Source organism: Phymastichus coffea, unplaced genomic scaffold (assembly GCF_024137745.1).
Source record: "Phymastichus coffea isolate CEN01 unplaced genomic scaffold, Cenicafe_Pcof_1.1 PCOF00013, whole genome shotgun sequence".
NCBI lineage: Eukaryota > Metazoa > Arthropoda > Insecta > Hymenoptera > Eulophidae > Phymastichus > Phymastichus coffea.
The window spans coordinates 5058367-5072996 of record NW_026706824.1 but is presented as its reverse complement, the minus strand read 5'-3'; the positions used below and the strand labels follow the sequence as shown (position 1 = coordinate 5072996).

Sequence of the window (14630 nt, the reverse complement as noted above, 5' to 3'; positions counted from 1 at the left end):
GTGCTCTTGTGATCACGCTCCACGTATGACATGAGCAAGGTTTTGAGGGTTTTGTTCACTCGCTCAGTAGGGTTGGCCTGTGGGTGGTAAACTGGAGTGAGGGCGCGCCGGATGCCGTTCCTCAGCAAGTAGGCATCGACATCCTGATTCTTATATTCGGTTCCATTGTCCGAAACAAATATCTCGGGCGCGCCGAACCTCTCTACCACCCTCTCGTGTATTTCTCGCACAATGGTCCTTCCATTGGCCCTGCGTATGGGTACGCACTCAACCCACCGAGTGAACAGGTGTAAGAAGGCCAAGATGTACTCAAACCCTCTCGAGCTCTTTTGGAATGGGCCCGTAATATCGCTGGCCACCACCTGCCAGGGTCGCGAGACCTCTCCACGACCCATTACCCCGCAAGGCGGCCTTTGTTCCGCCTTACATTGTTGACAAACCGGGCAACTCCTCACGTACTCTCTGACCTGCTCATACATCTTAGGCCAGAAATACAGGCGCCTAGCCCTGGAGAACGTACGTTCTCTCCCCTGATGTCCCGCTGCTGGCGCATCATGTACCTCTTCGAGCACTTGGTGCCTTTTCTCAGCAGGAACCGCAAGCTTCCAGGCTTCCTCGTTGTCGATGGATCCTTCGCTATCTTCCGTCGGATTGTAATGGTACATCCTCCCTCCGACTACCTTCCAGGTAGGCTGAGAATGCGGATCCTGGCATACTTCTCGGTACTTCTGATAAATACCTGGAATCGGCAGTTTCCGGCTGATGAGTCATGGCAGCCACTTCTACCACCCCCTCCTCATAGGCCCTAGACAAGGCGTCTGGCACCACGTTGAGGTCTCCCTTTCGATACTCTATATCAAAAACATGTCCCTGCAGTGCTAGCGCCCACCGCGCTAGCCTGCCTGTAGGATTCCTCATACTGTGGAGTCACCTAAGGCAACTATGGTCGGTAATGACTTTGAAGTGGTGCCCCTCGATATAAGGTCGGAACTTCCCGATAGCCTATACCACAGCCAGGCATTCTCGTTCGAAGACTGTGTAATTTCTTTTCGCACTATTTATGGAGCGACTAGCGTACTCAATGACAAGCTCCTGTCCATCGATTTCTTGCGTCAGGACGGCGCCGATCCCGCTATCACTCGCATCCGTTTATAAAACATACTGTCCGCTGGGATCCGGCGACTGCAGGATTGGTGCAGAGACCATTGTGTCTCGTAGCCTTTCAAAAGCTTTCTCTTGTTCCTGCTGCCAAGCGAACGGAACGCTCTTCTTCGTCAGGCGGTTTATCGGTTCCGCGGTTGTCGCAAAGTCGGGTATAAAGCGACGATACCACGACATCATCCCCATGAATCGTTTCACCTGCTTGATAGTCCGTGGTGTTGGATATTCCATGAGCGGCTTGATCTTCTCCGGATCCGGCCTTACTCCCTCACGGTTCAAAGGACTCCTAGGTACTTGACTTCCGACTTATAGAAATGGCTTTTAGTCTTATTTACAGTGAGGCCCGCCCCCAGAATTCGTTGTAAAACCAACTCCAGGTGTCGCTTATGCTCCTCAAAGGACGATGAAATAATGATCACGTCGTCGAGGTAAGCAAAAGCGAAAGGATCTAAGTCCGGGCCAATCACTTTGTCAATCAACCTCAGGAAGGTCGCGCCTGTCTATGACAATCCGAAGGGCATTCTCTTAAACTGAAAATGCTCCAGGCCAGGGACAGTAAACGCAGTGATGGGGCGTGACTCCTTTTTTAGAGGGATCTGATGGTACGCGCTACTTAAATCTAGTGTAGAGATGAATTTGGCATCCCTGATCCTTCGCAGGATATCGTTCATGAAGGGCAATGGATAGGCGTCAGGCTTGACTACTGCGTTCACCTTCTGGTAATTTACGCAGAACCGATACTTGCCATCTGCCTTCTTCACCATCACCACTGGGCTTGACCACCCGCTGGTTGCTGGTTCAATGACGTCGTTGTCCAGCATGGCCTTGACCAGCGCGTGCATCTCATCTCGCACCCTGTCGGAGACCGGATAGTATTTTTGTTTACAGGGTCGAGCGTCTCCGATATCTATCTCATGCTCGACCCCTACAGCACAGCCTAAACTCTCACCTGCGTCTGGAATCAATCCGTCGACGAGGTTAGCAACTTCTTGGCGCTGTGCTTCCGTGGCTTCTATCAGGCCCACAGGTGCGAGGTACGACGTACCAGTGACACTTGACCTACAACGGCAACGGCACTTTGGCTTTCGCCAAGTACAGCTGGTCCGTGTCAGGGTTCAGGTTGGCGCTGAATTCTCTTACAAAATTCGCGCCCACATAGCAATCGTCAGACAGCAGTGGCGTTATGGCGACTCTTACATCCCGAGTGATTCCCCCTACAGTAAAGGGAAAGATCACATGACCCAGTATGGGGCATCGATGACCGTGGGCGAGCTTAGCTTCGCCCGCACGTGTCACATCGAGGCCCAGCCCCATGTCCGATGCCAACCTTAGCCCGAGCTGACCCATTACCGTCGATGAGGCTCCGGTATCGTAGAGTGCCTTCAATTTGTAGGCACCTATGTCTACCTGAAGCCACCATCTGGTCTTATCCTCGGGCGTATAACTACGGGGAGTTTTCTCAGTACCACTCTTCTCTGTGGTCTGAAGGCTTTCGAGGCTCCTCTTACCCTGAGGAGCCGCTACTCGCCTCAACGTGCTCTCACCCGCCACTTCTTGGGATCTAGGCGTATCTTCGAGAGCGTCGGCTGGTCTCCTGGAGCTTCTGGGGCCGTCGGTCTCTTCCTCGACCCATTCGTACCCATGTTCCACTACTTGAGTCCGACCTCCGTACCCTTCGAGGATACAGAACGCCTCGTTACCCGGGTTAGGCAACGGCACAGTCGTTGTCGCCTCGTACGCCACCTCGCTGCTAGGTCCTATAGGACTCATTGGCCTTTCCGGGACCTGCCTGAACCCTGGGGTCGCCGACGAGCCACTGCCTCGTCTGAGCGACCCGCGGCGAGAGGTCACCTCTATTGGGAACGCGGAGGAGACCTCCTGCCTCCGTTTCCCTGCCCGTTTCCCTTGTTGCAATCCGGGCAGTATCTCCTAGTAAAGCGCAGCTTGCCACAGGACGAGCAATTGATAGGTTGGGAGATATCAATCTTTCTCCGCTGACCCTCTCGCCGCTGGCCAGGAGACCCAGGGGGGGTTTTACTCCTCCCCTTATCTTGCGATCGACCCCTTGGCCGCTTGGGAGAGTTGGCTTCCCTCTCCCTGAAGTACCGGTCTATGTCGCGTCGCAGGGTCTCTACCTGTGACGACAGATCTTCAATACGGTCTGTCGCCTGCGTCGCGGAAATCGAAGACCGATCTTTGGGTTTCCTGGCCTGGCTGTTCACCGGTGACTCGGTTTGCAGCTGCTCTGTACCCCGATGTTTGTTTGCCATGGCCGCTGTTCGGGCTCCTGCCCTGGGCGATGGTGCCTTCGCTGACACACCCATGTGCTCGGGGTATAATGTGGACGTGGGCTCCAGCCTGGTCATCGAGCGCTCATCGTCCTGCATAGCGGTCTCGATTTCGGTTGCCCAGGCGTGAAACTCGTCCACATTGGAGAACGCGTTTCTCCGCAGCTGCATTCGGATGGCGGGTAGAAGATTTGCATAAAGCAAATCTAGTTGTCGCTGCTCAGGCAACGGCGGGCGTAATTGGGCAAGCATGAAGAGGAGGTGGCAGACGTATTCTCTTACCAACTCTCCCTTTTCTTGATACCGAGTTTGGGCCTCTTGCAGTAGTCTCTGTTGCTGCAATTCGCTTGACCCAAACCAACGGCGAACGCCAGCTACAAAGTCGGCATAGCTCCTCCACTTAAGCATATTGAGCTCGTACCATGTCCTCGCAACGCCTTCGAGGAGTTCTGATATGGAGCACAAAACTTCACCGTCGGTTAGCCCGGAGCCCGCTCGTAGATTCTCTAGCCTTGATAGGAAGGTGTCCATGCACTCCGAAGCCGTACCCGAATATCGTAGCTTCCATCCTCGGACTATTCTACCCGCGTCCCGAGTCGTATAGAATCCTGATGCCGCGTTGGTATCGTACCAGGCTGATCCGTTCAGGATCGCCTGTCCTTCACCAATGTTGGCGTCGATCGGTCCTCTCCGCGGCGGCTGCTCCTCTCGAGGCTCACCAGGGGTCGGTCTCGTGGGTTCCGGGGTACTTCCTGGTACCCTCGGGTCGTAGTGGCACGTGTACATGGACTGAAAGTCCACGGTTCTCCTGGGCCGCTCCTGTACGGCACTTTGTCGATTCGCGGGGTCCGTGCTCCTTAATTGTTGGACCTCCACCTGTAGGGCGCATACTTGATCGTGCCTCTCCAGCATCTCAAGTATGCGGTTAATCCCGACACGGTTGCGCTCGATTTCTTCTTTCAACCAGTCGGTCACGCACCGTTCTTTCTCGTCTTCTTGAGGATGCAGCTCTTCGTTCTCGAAACGACGAGCTCTTCGCCTATCCGGCGATCCGGTGGAACCCTCACGTCCACTACTAACCCCTTCCGTGGGCCCACTGGCTACGCCGGCCCCAGTCTCCTCGACGGGCTCTTGCTCCCCACTACCGCTCCGACTATCCTTGTCGAGGTTTTCGAAGATCGCGAATCCGCGTCAGGATCGCCTCCATCGTCTCATCGCTGTATAACAGCATGAGTGGATGGGCGACGAGATCCTCGGCATCAGCTGCCTCGAGCTCTTGGCGTCTGGTCTCGAGCCATTTCTCCCGGCTTCTTCTCCTACGTTGCGCCGTATCCCTGTCCAATGCGGCTCCTTGGAAGTCTTGGTCTATGTACTCGCCCAATAGCCAATATGCCAGCCGGACCGCTTGCATCAGCTTGGGACCATCTGTGGGCAACTCCAGTTGCGTCAGGTACCTGTCAAGTTGTGTAGAAGGCAGTTCCGATGCCCATCGGGTTATCGCATCGGTGGTATCGTCCATACCGCCTACACATGAGCGTAGGTGACGGTTGAGGTTACTTTACCTATTCGACCACTACCGCCTCCTATCGCCCAAGGCGTGAGCGGGGTGTTGCAACTTTTACTGGCAACTATTTTAATACGCCTTAAATTACAAGGCAGCAACCCACGAGGCTCGTGGGCGTGTGGAGGTGCCGCGTAAACAAAGGAAGTAACGCACACACCCGAATTGCGTGCTCTGCTCTTATTGTCGCTCTGTGACTAACACCCACCTGAAATTACTCTAAGGTGTGGATAACCACTCAAAAAAAAACAAATTTGTCCCCTCTTCTTTTTTTTCTTTAGAGCGCCACAGGACGTCTCTTCGACCCCTGGTGTTAGTATGCTCTCGGCTTACAAAAGCAATCGCTAATAGGTCGGAGAGACGTCTTTTCCCCACTGCAGAGCACGTGCCGAACGAGCCACGTGTTCTTTACCCGCTCACACCTTAACACGTATGCGCGCAAACGTCTCTCTCTCCCGTGCGTCACTCACTCTTTACGTGCAAACCAAATCCGCTTGTGTGAGTCCTAAAAACTGTTGGGAGCCATGTAACAGGCTACTGTTTAGTCGCAAATCTCGGGCAATCGTAATTATCAATACGGCCAAACGGTGCTCTGTTAGCTGTATGCTTCGAGCACACTAACTCACCTTGCTCCGGTGTACGCATGCGCCGAGTCCTCTCAGCGATCTAACTTAGATGTGCGAGCTCTCCGCAAGGGGCGCTGATGCGCTGGCTTGCCAGCGCTCCGTCGGCTACTACAGACAACTCGGTCGACGAACAGCTCCTTCTATAGCTTTCGCAATCTGTGTTGGAATACCGGCGCGTTTGAATCAAATGTAAACAATAACACCGACACCGGACAAGATGAGACAAAATAATAAGATCGCCTCTTATTAATAGTCAACCACTTTATTAGACGATATTAATCTTATACAAGGACGATTTGCCGAGAGCCTGAACGCACGCTGTATCGGCACAATAATTTGAATGGGGAGAGAGAGAAGATTTCGCGGACGTCGCGGACTAGTCGCACGCACGCTACCTAAAACTCACCGCGCACGCTGCGCAGGATCGCACGCGAAACAAATTACAAAGTGCAGCGCACTTACCGCTGATCTAAAGTGAATACGGTGGCCAACCGTATTCGATTACGCTAAAACGACGAACTGCCTTTGCAACCGCCCTTCGCTGTGTCGTTGCGTTGCGCCGTGGGTGCAACTGAGGTTGTGGTCGCTGCTGCCGACGCCGCACACGTGATGCAGTGTGCGCACTCGTCACTCCACTCACAAATTATCTATTTAGTCCTGCTGTATACTAATTGGCACGGCTTAACTGGTTGTTGCTTCCGATCGAAAAAACTGCGATGTCGCCGGACTGAAGAACACAGTCATACTGGCTCGCTACCTCTCCCCTCCCGGTCATTGCCCCTATCGCGCCCTCTCTCTCTCTCTCTCTCTCTAACCTAAGCCGATCACGGCTATAACGCTTAGCTACGCTCGACAGTCTACGCGAGGCCTAACGATTTTCGGCAATCGTTGCAATATAAATAACAATAAATTTTACGTTGGTCACAAACCGCCTGTTATCTTCCCTGTTAGCAGTTATGAAGTTGAAGATGTTAATAAATTTCTTCGTAAAACCTTAGAGTCAGAAATAACAGTAAGTCTGAAATCGAACAATAATACTTTACAATGCGTACTTAGAAGTTTGGAAGTTATCGATTTTCGTCGGCAAGATTCCATTGGTCGAGTACTGGGATTTGCACAGTGTAAACTAGAAAAAACAACTCTTACCATTCGGATCTTTCAGTGAAAATTCTCAAAGTAAATGCTCTGAGAGTCGAATGTAACATTACCTCAGATGCATATATGAATGGGAGTGACTGTTCACGATATTCATGAATTTTTTCCTACAGTACCACCTGGATATAAAAGTTGATGTTCCTTCATATGTGATTTATCTTCCAGTTACCGTAAGGTGTATAGATAATTCACAATTACGCATCGTTGATCGAGACGGAAATTTAATAAACTCTCGAGGTGAAGTGATAACGATTAGGTTACACCTGAAAAGTACGTGATGGGAATCGCTTATAATTTAAACAGTAGTATTGGATATGTGATGGTGTCCTGTCTAGAATAGCCGACCTTGTCTGGCTCACATTCTCTCTTTCTCTAGCAGACTCGCTCCTTCGCTGTTGCCCTGGCGAGCGTTTGAACATTACAAACCGATACCGATGATCGCACCGCTTTATTTCAGGCCCAATACCTGACCGGGTATCGTCATCAGGAGCAAATTGGGAGCGAGAACGGCTGCGACAAGAAGAAGAGAGAGAGATTGACACGTCGCGAGTAGAGAACAAGCGAGCGCGAATGACCCGCAGCGATCCGCTCGCGAGAACGAAGCCGCCGGTGTTGCTCGAGCCGACGCGTGAACGATTAGGGGAGAGAGTTCGAGCCGAGATTCTGAGTTAGGCGGATCGTTTTGACGGTCGAACATGTGTACGTGAGAGAATGCAAATCAGTCAGGTCGAGACAAAGAAAGCTGAGGACGACGAGCAGATTTAAACACGGAGAGGACTTCCAACGACCCTCGCATCGTAGAATCCATCCGAGCCTGCGACGAGCCCGCCAGCAGTCCCGCAGTATTTCCTGCCTGTAGCGGAATTACCAGCATTTTCTGCCAGCAGCTCCAGCAGCAGTTTCTGCCAGCAGCTCCAGCAGCAGTTTCTGCCAGCAGTACTAGCAACGATTCCTGCCATCAGCCTTCACCATGTCAGGTCGTCTCTCTCTCTCTCTATTCGTGAGTGTGCGACGCGTCGGCGAAGTGCTCGCGATCTTCCGCGAGCACGGCGAATTTCACGATCAGAACGAGTCCCTCCTTTGTAACCTTCTCAAATCATTGTACCGTGCCCCCGTGCGATTTTCCGCACGAACGCAGGCACGCGGCCATTGAGGACGACGCGTGAACTCGCGTCGTCGCACTTTTATTGTTAAACGTAGAGAATAAATATTGTTAACGGTTATTGGGAGTGATTATTGTGTTCGCCCGTCATTCCTTTCCTCTCAAACCGAAGCCTAAAATGCCAATTTAGTGACGAGGCCCATCGTCACCGTTCAGAGGAGCGTAAGAGCCTCCTTTACCTTCCCTTTTAAAAATAATTTGTGATACGGCGCTTTCGCACGAGCCCTTGCATGGCTCGTGGAAATTACCATTTCTCAAAACGCGTTAGATTTTAATCATTAGTGTCACATGGGATCCCTTGTGGGGAAAGCTGAAAAATTGGCAATTTATGGGCTGAAAGGAACGGGGTGCAGATTGAAACGCACTTGTTAAACTTTAAAATCGAGGAATTGGAGAGGACAAAGGCTGAGTAGAAAGCACGCGTCGAATTCGCGCGAATGTCGAACAGCGTGAGTTGGCGCTTGTTGTTGTGAGCCGCGAGCGGTCGAATAGTGCCGGTTAGTAATCCGAGCGGTCTGTTTACATTCACGCAGGCCGGCTGCGCCTTCGAAACGAGGCAAGATAAGAGCCGCGTGGGCCACGGAAATACCGAATTTGAACGTGAACGATTGGTGTCTTTCATTTTTACTTTAATAGCAAACATCACCGCTTACTGTCGTCGCTGCGCTTAGGCCTGGACGGGTGTGCTCGGAGTAGTGTTTCGAAGGTCACCAATTGTCGTTAATTGTTTTGATTGTGAGGCACAAGGCCTAGTCAAGTAGCATTGTTGCTAAGGGGATTATCGCTAAACAGTTGACTTGTCTTTGCCCAAGAGCCCGGCTAATGTGCATGTTATGAAATTTGACTTTGTCGTGTAGTGTTTGATGCAAGAAAGAGGAAACTGTAGGACGCAGGGTAAACACTTGACGTAAATCCGCCGAGTGTACCTGATGCAAGAAGGAAGCGTTAACCAGCAACATTTCTGGAATAGAGTTTTACATAGCCCGACAAGAGGTGCGTAAAGTCGCACCTGAGTAATTGTAGAAATCGTTGTTTGTGTAGGGTCAGCGTATCTATACCAAAACGTTTCGGTTACATTATTGCAGGTGTAGGTCACGGATTTTGCCGGTGACTCGTGTTAGGGATGGATCATTTGCGCCAAGAGGTGTCTTGAAACGGTGACGTCACAATGCCGCCCCCGCGACCGATAAATCCCGTGATGCGCGATATCTTGAAGGATCGAGGCATACGAGCGCTGAAGCGGCGCATCACTGCGATCCCACCGGCTGAGCTTATGGCTCTGTTAGAGAGAAGTCAGTTAACTGTGAGTGGCACGTACGAGGACCTGCGGAATCACACGTTTCGGTATATGATCGCGCGCGAGAGACCCGAGTTGAATCCACCGTTAGCTCCTGGAGACTTCGCGGTGGGCTTCCTCCCAGGTCCGCCCGAAAGTATCCTACATGAGGAATTGCAGGAAATCGCGATGACCGGAATCGTGGATGGTGAATGTCCAGGAAATGGGTGAATGGTAAGTCCGATCGAGCCAGCGAGGAGTCGTGGCCGACCGCGTGCGGCGTCGCGACGCGTAGAACCTAGGGCGTAGCCGAGGGGCCAGACATAGTTCGGGTGACCGACGGACAGGGACCGACGAGTTGACGCCCGTGGATGGAACGTTGGCGACGAGCACCGAAGAGGAGCCGGCTCAAAGTCCCGGTGTCCGGTATTATGGACAAGAGGATGAGTCTGGCATTCTAGGTCAGGTGTAGGGCGCGTTTGTGTAGTTGCCGCGCTTAGTGATACGTCGTGAAGTCCGAGAGGCCCTGTCCGGTAGCGCTAACAACCTTTATCGAGTGGTGCAGGCCGCGATAGGAGTGCAGGCCGATGGGCGAGGGCAATGGGCCTCCGCCGTGCCGATGGCTACTCAAGCCTCGGAGACGCGACCACCGAGTAAAGAGCCATCCCCCTCTACTGTTAGCGAAGCGGAGTCGAAGGGAAAAGACGAGCAAGGGTCCTTCTCGGATAAAGAAGTGAATGAGGCCAGGAGCAAAATCCCGATTAACGCCGGACAAGAGTCGAGCACGCCGATTGCGGCGGGAGAGCCGGTGGACCCGGCTAGAAGTTTGAAGGAGGTTTTCCGGGAAATTTTGTGCGAGTGAGGCGGTGAAAGACGAACGGTCCTGATTAAGGGCGAAGGAATAGAGGGTGGAGCAGATGACCACCGCGAAGAGTGCGCGCGGCATAGGACACGAGCCAGAGCTGGGGCGGAAGAAAGTACCAACTCGTCGGGCTCGGATACGGATGACGTGCACGCGCCCGAAAGGCATAGAGTGGGCCAGGCGAAACGTCGGGCAAGAGCGAGCACCCGTGCGCCGCGTCGGTATATAGGAGGTAGGCCGGCGGACGCTGTGAGCGTGTTCCGTGCCTTGTCACTCAAGTTTAGCGGGGAGAGTAACGCGGACACAGACGAATTCGTGAGAGAATTAACTCGATGTCAGAGGTTTTACGGATTAGACGACGATGAGATCTTGGAAGCGGTGGGTGTGGTACTCTCGGGAAAAGCGGCGTTGTGGTACCGGAGTAATGAGCTTAATTGGTCTAACCTCGACGAGTATATTGAAGACTTTAACGAGAAATTCGGTAAACATTGGAAGCGGTTGGATTCATACCAGGAGCTGCGCCTACGCATGCAAGCTGAGGATTACAAGTCCCTGAGTGGTTACATCAGCGTTCCAGTCTATATTTAGGCGTTTTGATCGTCCCCCGTCGGAAAAGAGGCAGGTGCGCATCTGCAAGGAGGGATTACATCCGACATTCGCGAGAGTCCTGTACCAGAAGTCTTTCTCGTCTTTGAGAGAATTAAAGCGGGAAGGCTGCGAGTATGAGCGGCGGCGCGACCGAGAGAAACGCTGGCGGCTGACGCGGCTTCTAAGGGCGCCGCGAGATCCAGGAAGAGATCTGATAATGCAGCCGCGGTGAAGGCGGAAGAAAAGGCCAAAATCACCCCGGTCGAGCGGTCGGGGAATGATCGGTTGCGGGCGCGAAATAAACGAAGGAAGAGTGCCTCCCTGGAAGGAGAAGTTACGGTGAACTTGCGGCCGTTGCAAAAAAACTCGGTTGAGCGGCGAGGCGATGGCACCAAAGGTTCGACTGCGGTGGACGCCGCACTCCCAGTTGCCCGGGCGAATGATTCGGGACAAGCGCGACATCAAGGCGCGACGCCGCCGAGTTTGATTCCGCAGCAAAGAGGGGAGTGCCTCGGAATAGTTGCGGGCTTGCAGGTAGTCGCCCGTTAAGTGGACTTTGTTTTACGTGCGGAGTGAGTCGGCATAGAAGCGCGTAGTGTTCGGACCGGAGCACTGGTGGAAGTCGTGGAGGCATCGAGAACTCGCCACGATGTTTTAAGTGCAAGCAGCTAGGGCACTATGCTAACACGTGTCCGGGGGCCTCGGTATCGTATCAGGTTTGTGACACGCCGGGTTTCGTATTTAAGGAGTGTCCTACATGTGCGGGTAATGTGAAACGCCGGGATTTGCTCACTGAGGCCTGCGTAAATTGGCTCGACCGAGCATGGCTGGCGTTAAGGGCACACCAGGAACGGCTGGCACGCCGAGCGCATGTTTTGGCGAGTATAGCAAAGAGAGGGTCGCTCGAGACTGGCGAGGCGGCGTTCGCATCCGCCAGCAACCCGCCGGGCTCGAACACTTGCAGCAGAGTAACAAATAAAAAGAAATTGAAGTCGGATCGTTTACGCGTAGTCGGAGACGCGTGTAGTGAGCAGACAGGCTTGAGAGCGGTTTTCGGTGAAAATCTGTCGAATAGGTACGAGAGGTTAAGAGTAGCTGACCTCGATAGTAAAGAATTCTTCGAATCGGTAGGAGCGACGGATGGGTCGCGAAATAGTCGTTTCTCCGCGCTAACATCGGCGTTCGCGTGGCAGAGATCACACAAAGGCGATGCGTTGAGTGAGGTATCCTTGACCCGCGTCCAGTCAGGAGACGTGGCAGAGGAGGAACCGCGAGGCTTAACGAGATCGGCAAAAGTGATGACAGTAGAGCCTGAACGAACGGTGAGAAACAGCGTAGTTATGGAGAAATCGCAATGCTCTGGTCGCGGCGAGTTAGGCCGCGCCGTTGAGGGCGAAAACTCAAGTAGGACAAACGAAACGCTAAACAGAGGCCAAGTCGAGCGGACCGCGGAAACGCCGTCCTTACGCTCCTTGAGCCCTCCAGCGGGTTTAAAGGTCAGGAAGCGGGATAATGAACAAGTCGAGCCAGCAGCGATGGAGCCGCTTCGATGCTCCTTGAGACCGCCCGTGCTGGTCGATTTAGTAACTAATGGGTCGCTAAAGGTCAGTAAGGTCGTTGCCGAAGACGTGAGTGTATCGGAAAAGGTGGCGGAAGTACCTTTCGTGTTAGTTGAGGGAAAGACCGGGAAAAGCTCGGGAAACTCTACTACAGGGAAATCGAGTTATAAGGATGTAGCGCATATAGCGGTAGTCGAGAACAGGTTCTTTGTCACGATTAATATCAACGGTACGAATTACTCGGCTATGGTTGATTTGGGTGCACAAGTGACCGTCGTAAGCCCGGGGACAGCGAATAGATTCAAGTCGCGACTGAAAACTCCGACTACAGTAGTAAAGGGAGTCTCGGGCGAAGAACCAGGTGCGCTCGGAGATCTGAAGTTGCACCTGGAGATCGGCGGAAACTGCGGAGCTTTGACTGCATGCGCGGTGGCGAGGTGCGCGCACGATCTGATACTCAGTGTTGACTTTTGGAACGAGTGGATGGAAGAGTTTAGTATTGAGAGACGCGAATGGAGGCCGAAAGGCTCAAAAAGCTGGATTCCGTTTGCGAGTAACGAGAAAGGATCGGCGCACATATTTGCGGAATGCGCGGGATTGACTAAATATCGTGAAACGCAGCGAGAACAGGTGTTGCACAGTATTGCGCTGAAGCCCGGAACCGCGCCGGCCGTAACGGACTTGATCAAGCATATCATAGACGTCAGTAACGCGCGGCCTATCAAGACATCTATGAGGCGAATGTCGCTTCCAATCTTGAGCTTTGCGCAAGAGGAAACGATGCAGATATGGCGCGCAGAAATCATAAGACCGTCGGATTATCAGTGGAGTAGCGCGCCGGTGATTGTCAAGAAGGCAGTCGGAACGTATCGATTTTGCCTGGACCTTTGTCCGGTGAATAAAGTAACTAAAATCGATGCATGTCCGATCCCTAATCTCGATTCGATTTTGGATCGGCTGCGCAGCGCGGTTTTTCTCTCAAAAATCGACTTACGGTCAGCATTTTGGCAGATTCCGTTAAAGGAGAGTAGTAAGCAGTACACTGTATTCGCGGTACTGGGATCAGGACTGTGGGAATTCGAGAGAATACCGTTCGGTCGAGTGAATGCCTCCGCAACGTTTATGCAATTAATGGACGCTTTGTTTGGCCCGGAATACTCACCGAATGTATTCTGGTATATGGATGATTCATTAGTAGTGAGTACGAGTTTCGAAGATCACATGGCTTGGTTAGGTCGAGTGTTGCGTAGGTTAGTGGAGGTAGGCCTAGAGATAAACTTGGGAAAGTCGGACTTCTTTTGCACCGAAGTCACACATCTCGGCTACCGTTTAGACTGCGAGGGCCTACGCCCCGACCCGGAAAGAATTCAGCCGATCCTCGATTACTCGGTGCCAAGGAACATAGAGCAATTGCGTCGATTTTTGGGTATGGTTGGGTGGTATGCGCGATTCATCGAGAACGAAAGCGATGCCAAAGTACCGCTCATGAAATTGATCAAGAAGAATCAACTATGGATGTGGGGCGAGCAGCAGGAGACGTTCGAGCGATAGAAACGAGTGCTCACGGAGGCTCCTGTGCTTGCACGGCCAGATTTTGAACGAACATTTTATCTGCACTGCGATGGTTCTTTGTACGCGGTGGGGGCATGCTTAGTGCAGATATTTGAGGACGGTGAACACTCGATTTGTTATGCGAGTCGCATGCTAACCCCGCATGAGCGTCGGTATACGGTTAGCGAGATCGAGTTTTTAGCGGTTCGCTTTGCAATCAAGAAGTTTAGGCCGTATATCGAGGGGTTTAATTTCGTGGTGGTAACGGACCATAGTGCATTGACTAGATTGTTGAGTAAGCGAGATCTCGTGGGGAGACTCGAACGATGGGTGCTGAAGTTTCAACAGCTCGATTGCGAAATCGTACACAGGAAAGATGCTTTGCACCATGTCCCAGATGCACTCTCACGCGAGTTCGAGGCCGCGGCAGAGGTTTGCGAGTTCTCGGCTATGGAGGATACTTGGTACCTACAAAGGCTCCAGAAGGTTCTCGAGCGGCCTGAGAAGTACAGAAATTGGAAAGTGGAGGATAATTAACTGTATAGGTTCATGACAATCCATCTGATGGACTCAGATACCCATCGCGCAGAGTATTGGAGACTAGTAGTTCCGTTGGAGTATAGGGAAAGGGTGTTGCGAGATGTGCACTGTGCGCCGTTCTCAGGGCATTTCGGGCAGGAAAAGACTTATGATTGCGTGCCTCGCGAGTACTACTGGCGAGGCGTCTGGTATGACGTGAAGACCTTTGTCGACCAGTGCCAAGATTGTCAGCAGTACAAGGTCGAGCGACGAGCGCCCCAAGGGTTAATGGGAAGGCTTGATTGAACGTCCTTAAGTGGTG

General features: G+C 52.6%; 2 protein-coding genes across 15 annotated transcripts in view; both read left to right on the top strand.

Annotated features, from left to right (window-relative positions):
• Window positions 1-14630, top strand: part of LOC131673140 (dopamine receptor 2-like) — a 923047-nt gene that overhangs the window by 507265 nt on the left and 401152 nt on the right. The window lies entirely within an intron of this gene.
• On the top strand, window positions 11978-13789 carry LOC131673535 (uncharacterized). The gene has a single exon (XM_058951587.1). It carries the CDS (start codon window positions 11978-11980, stop codon window positions 13787-13789), a length of 1812 nt encoding a protein of 603 aa, XP_058807570.1.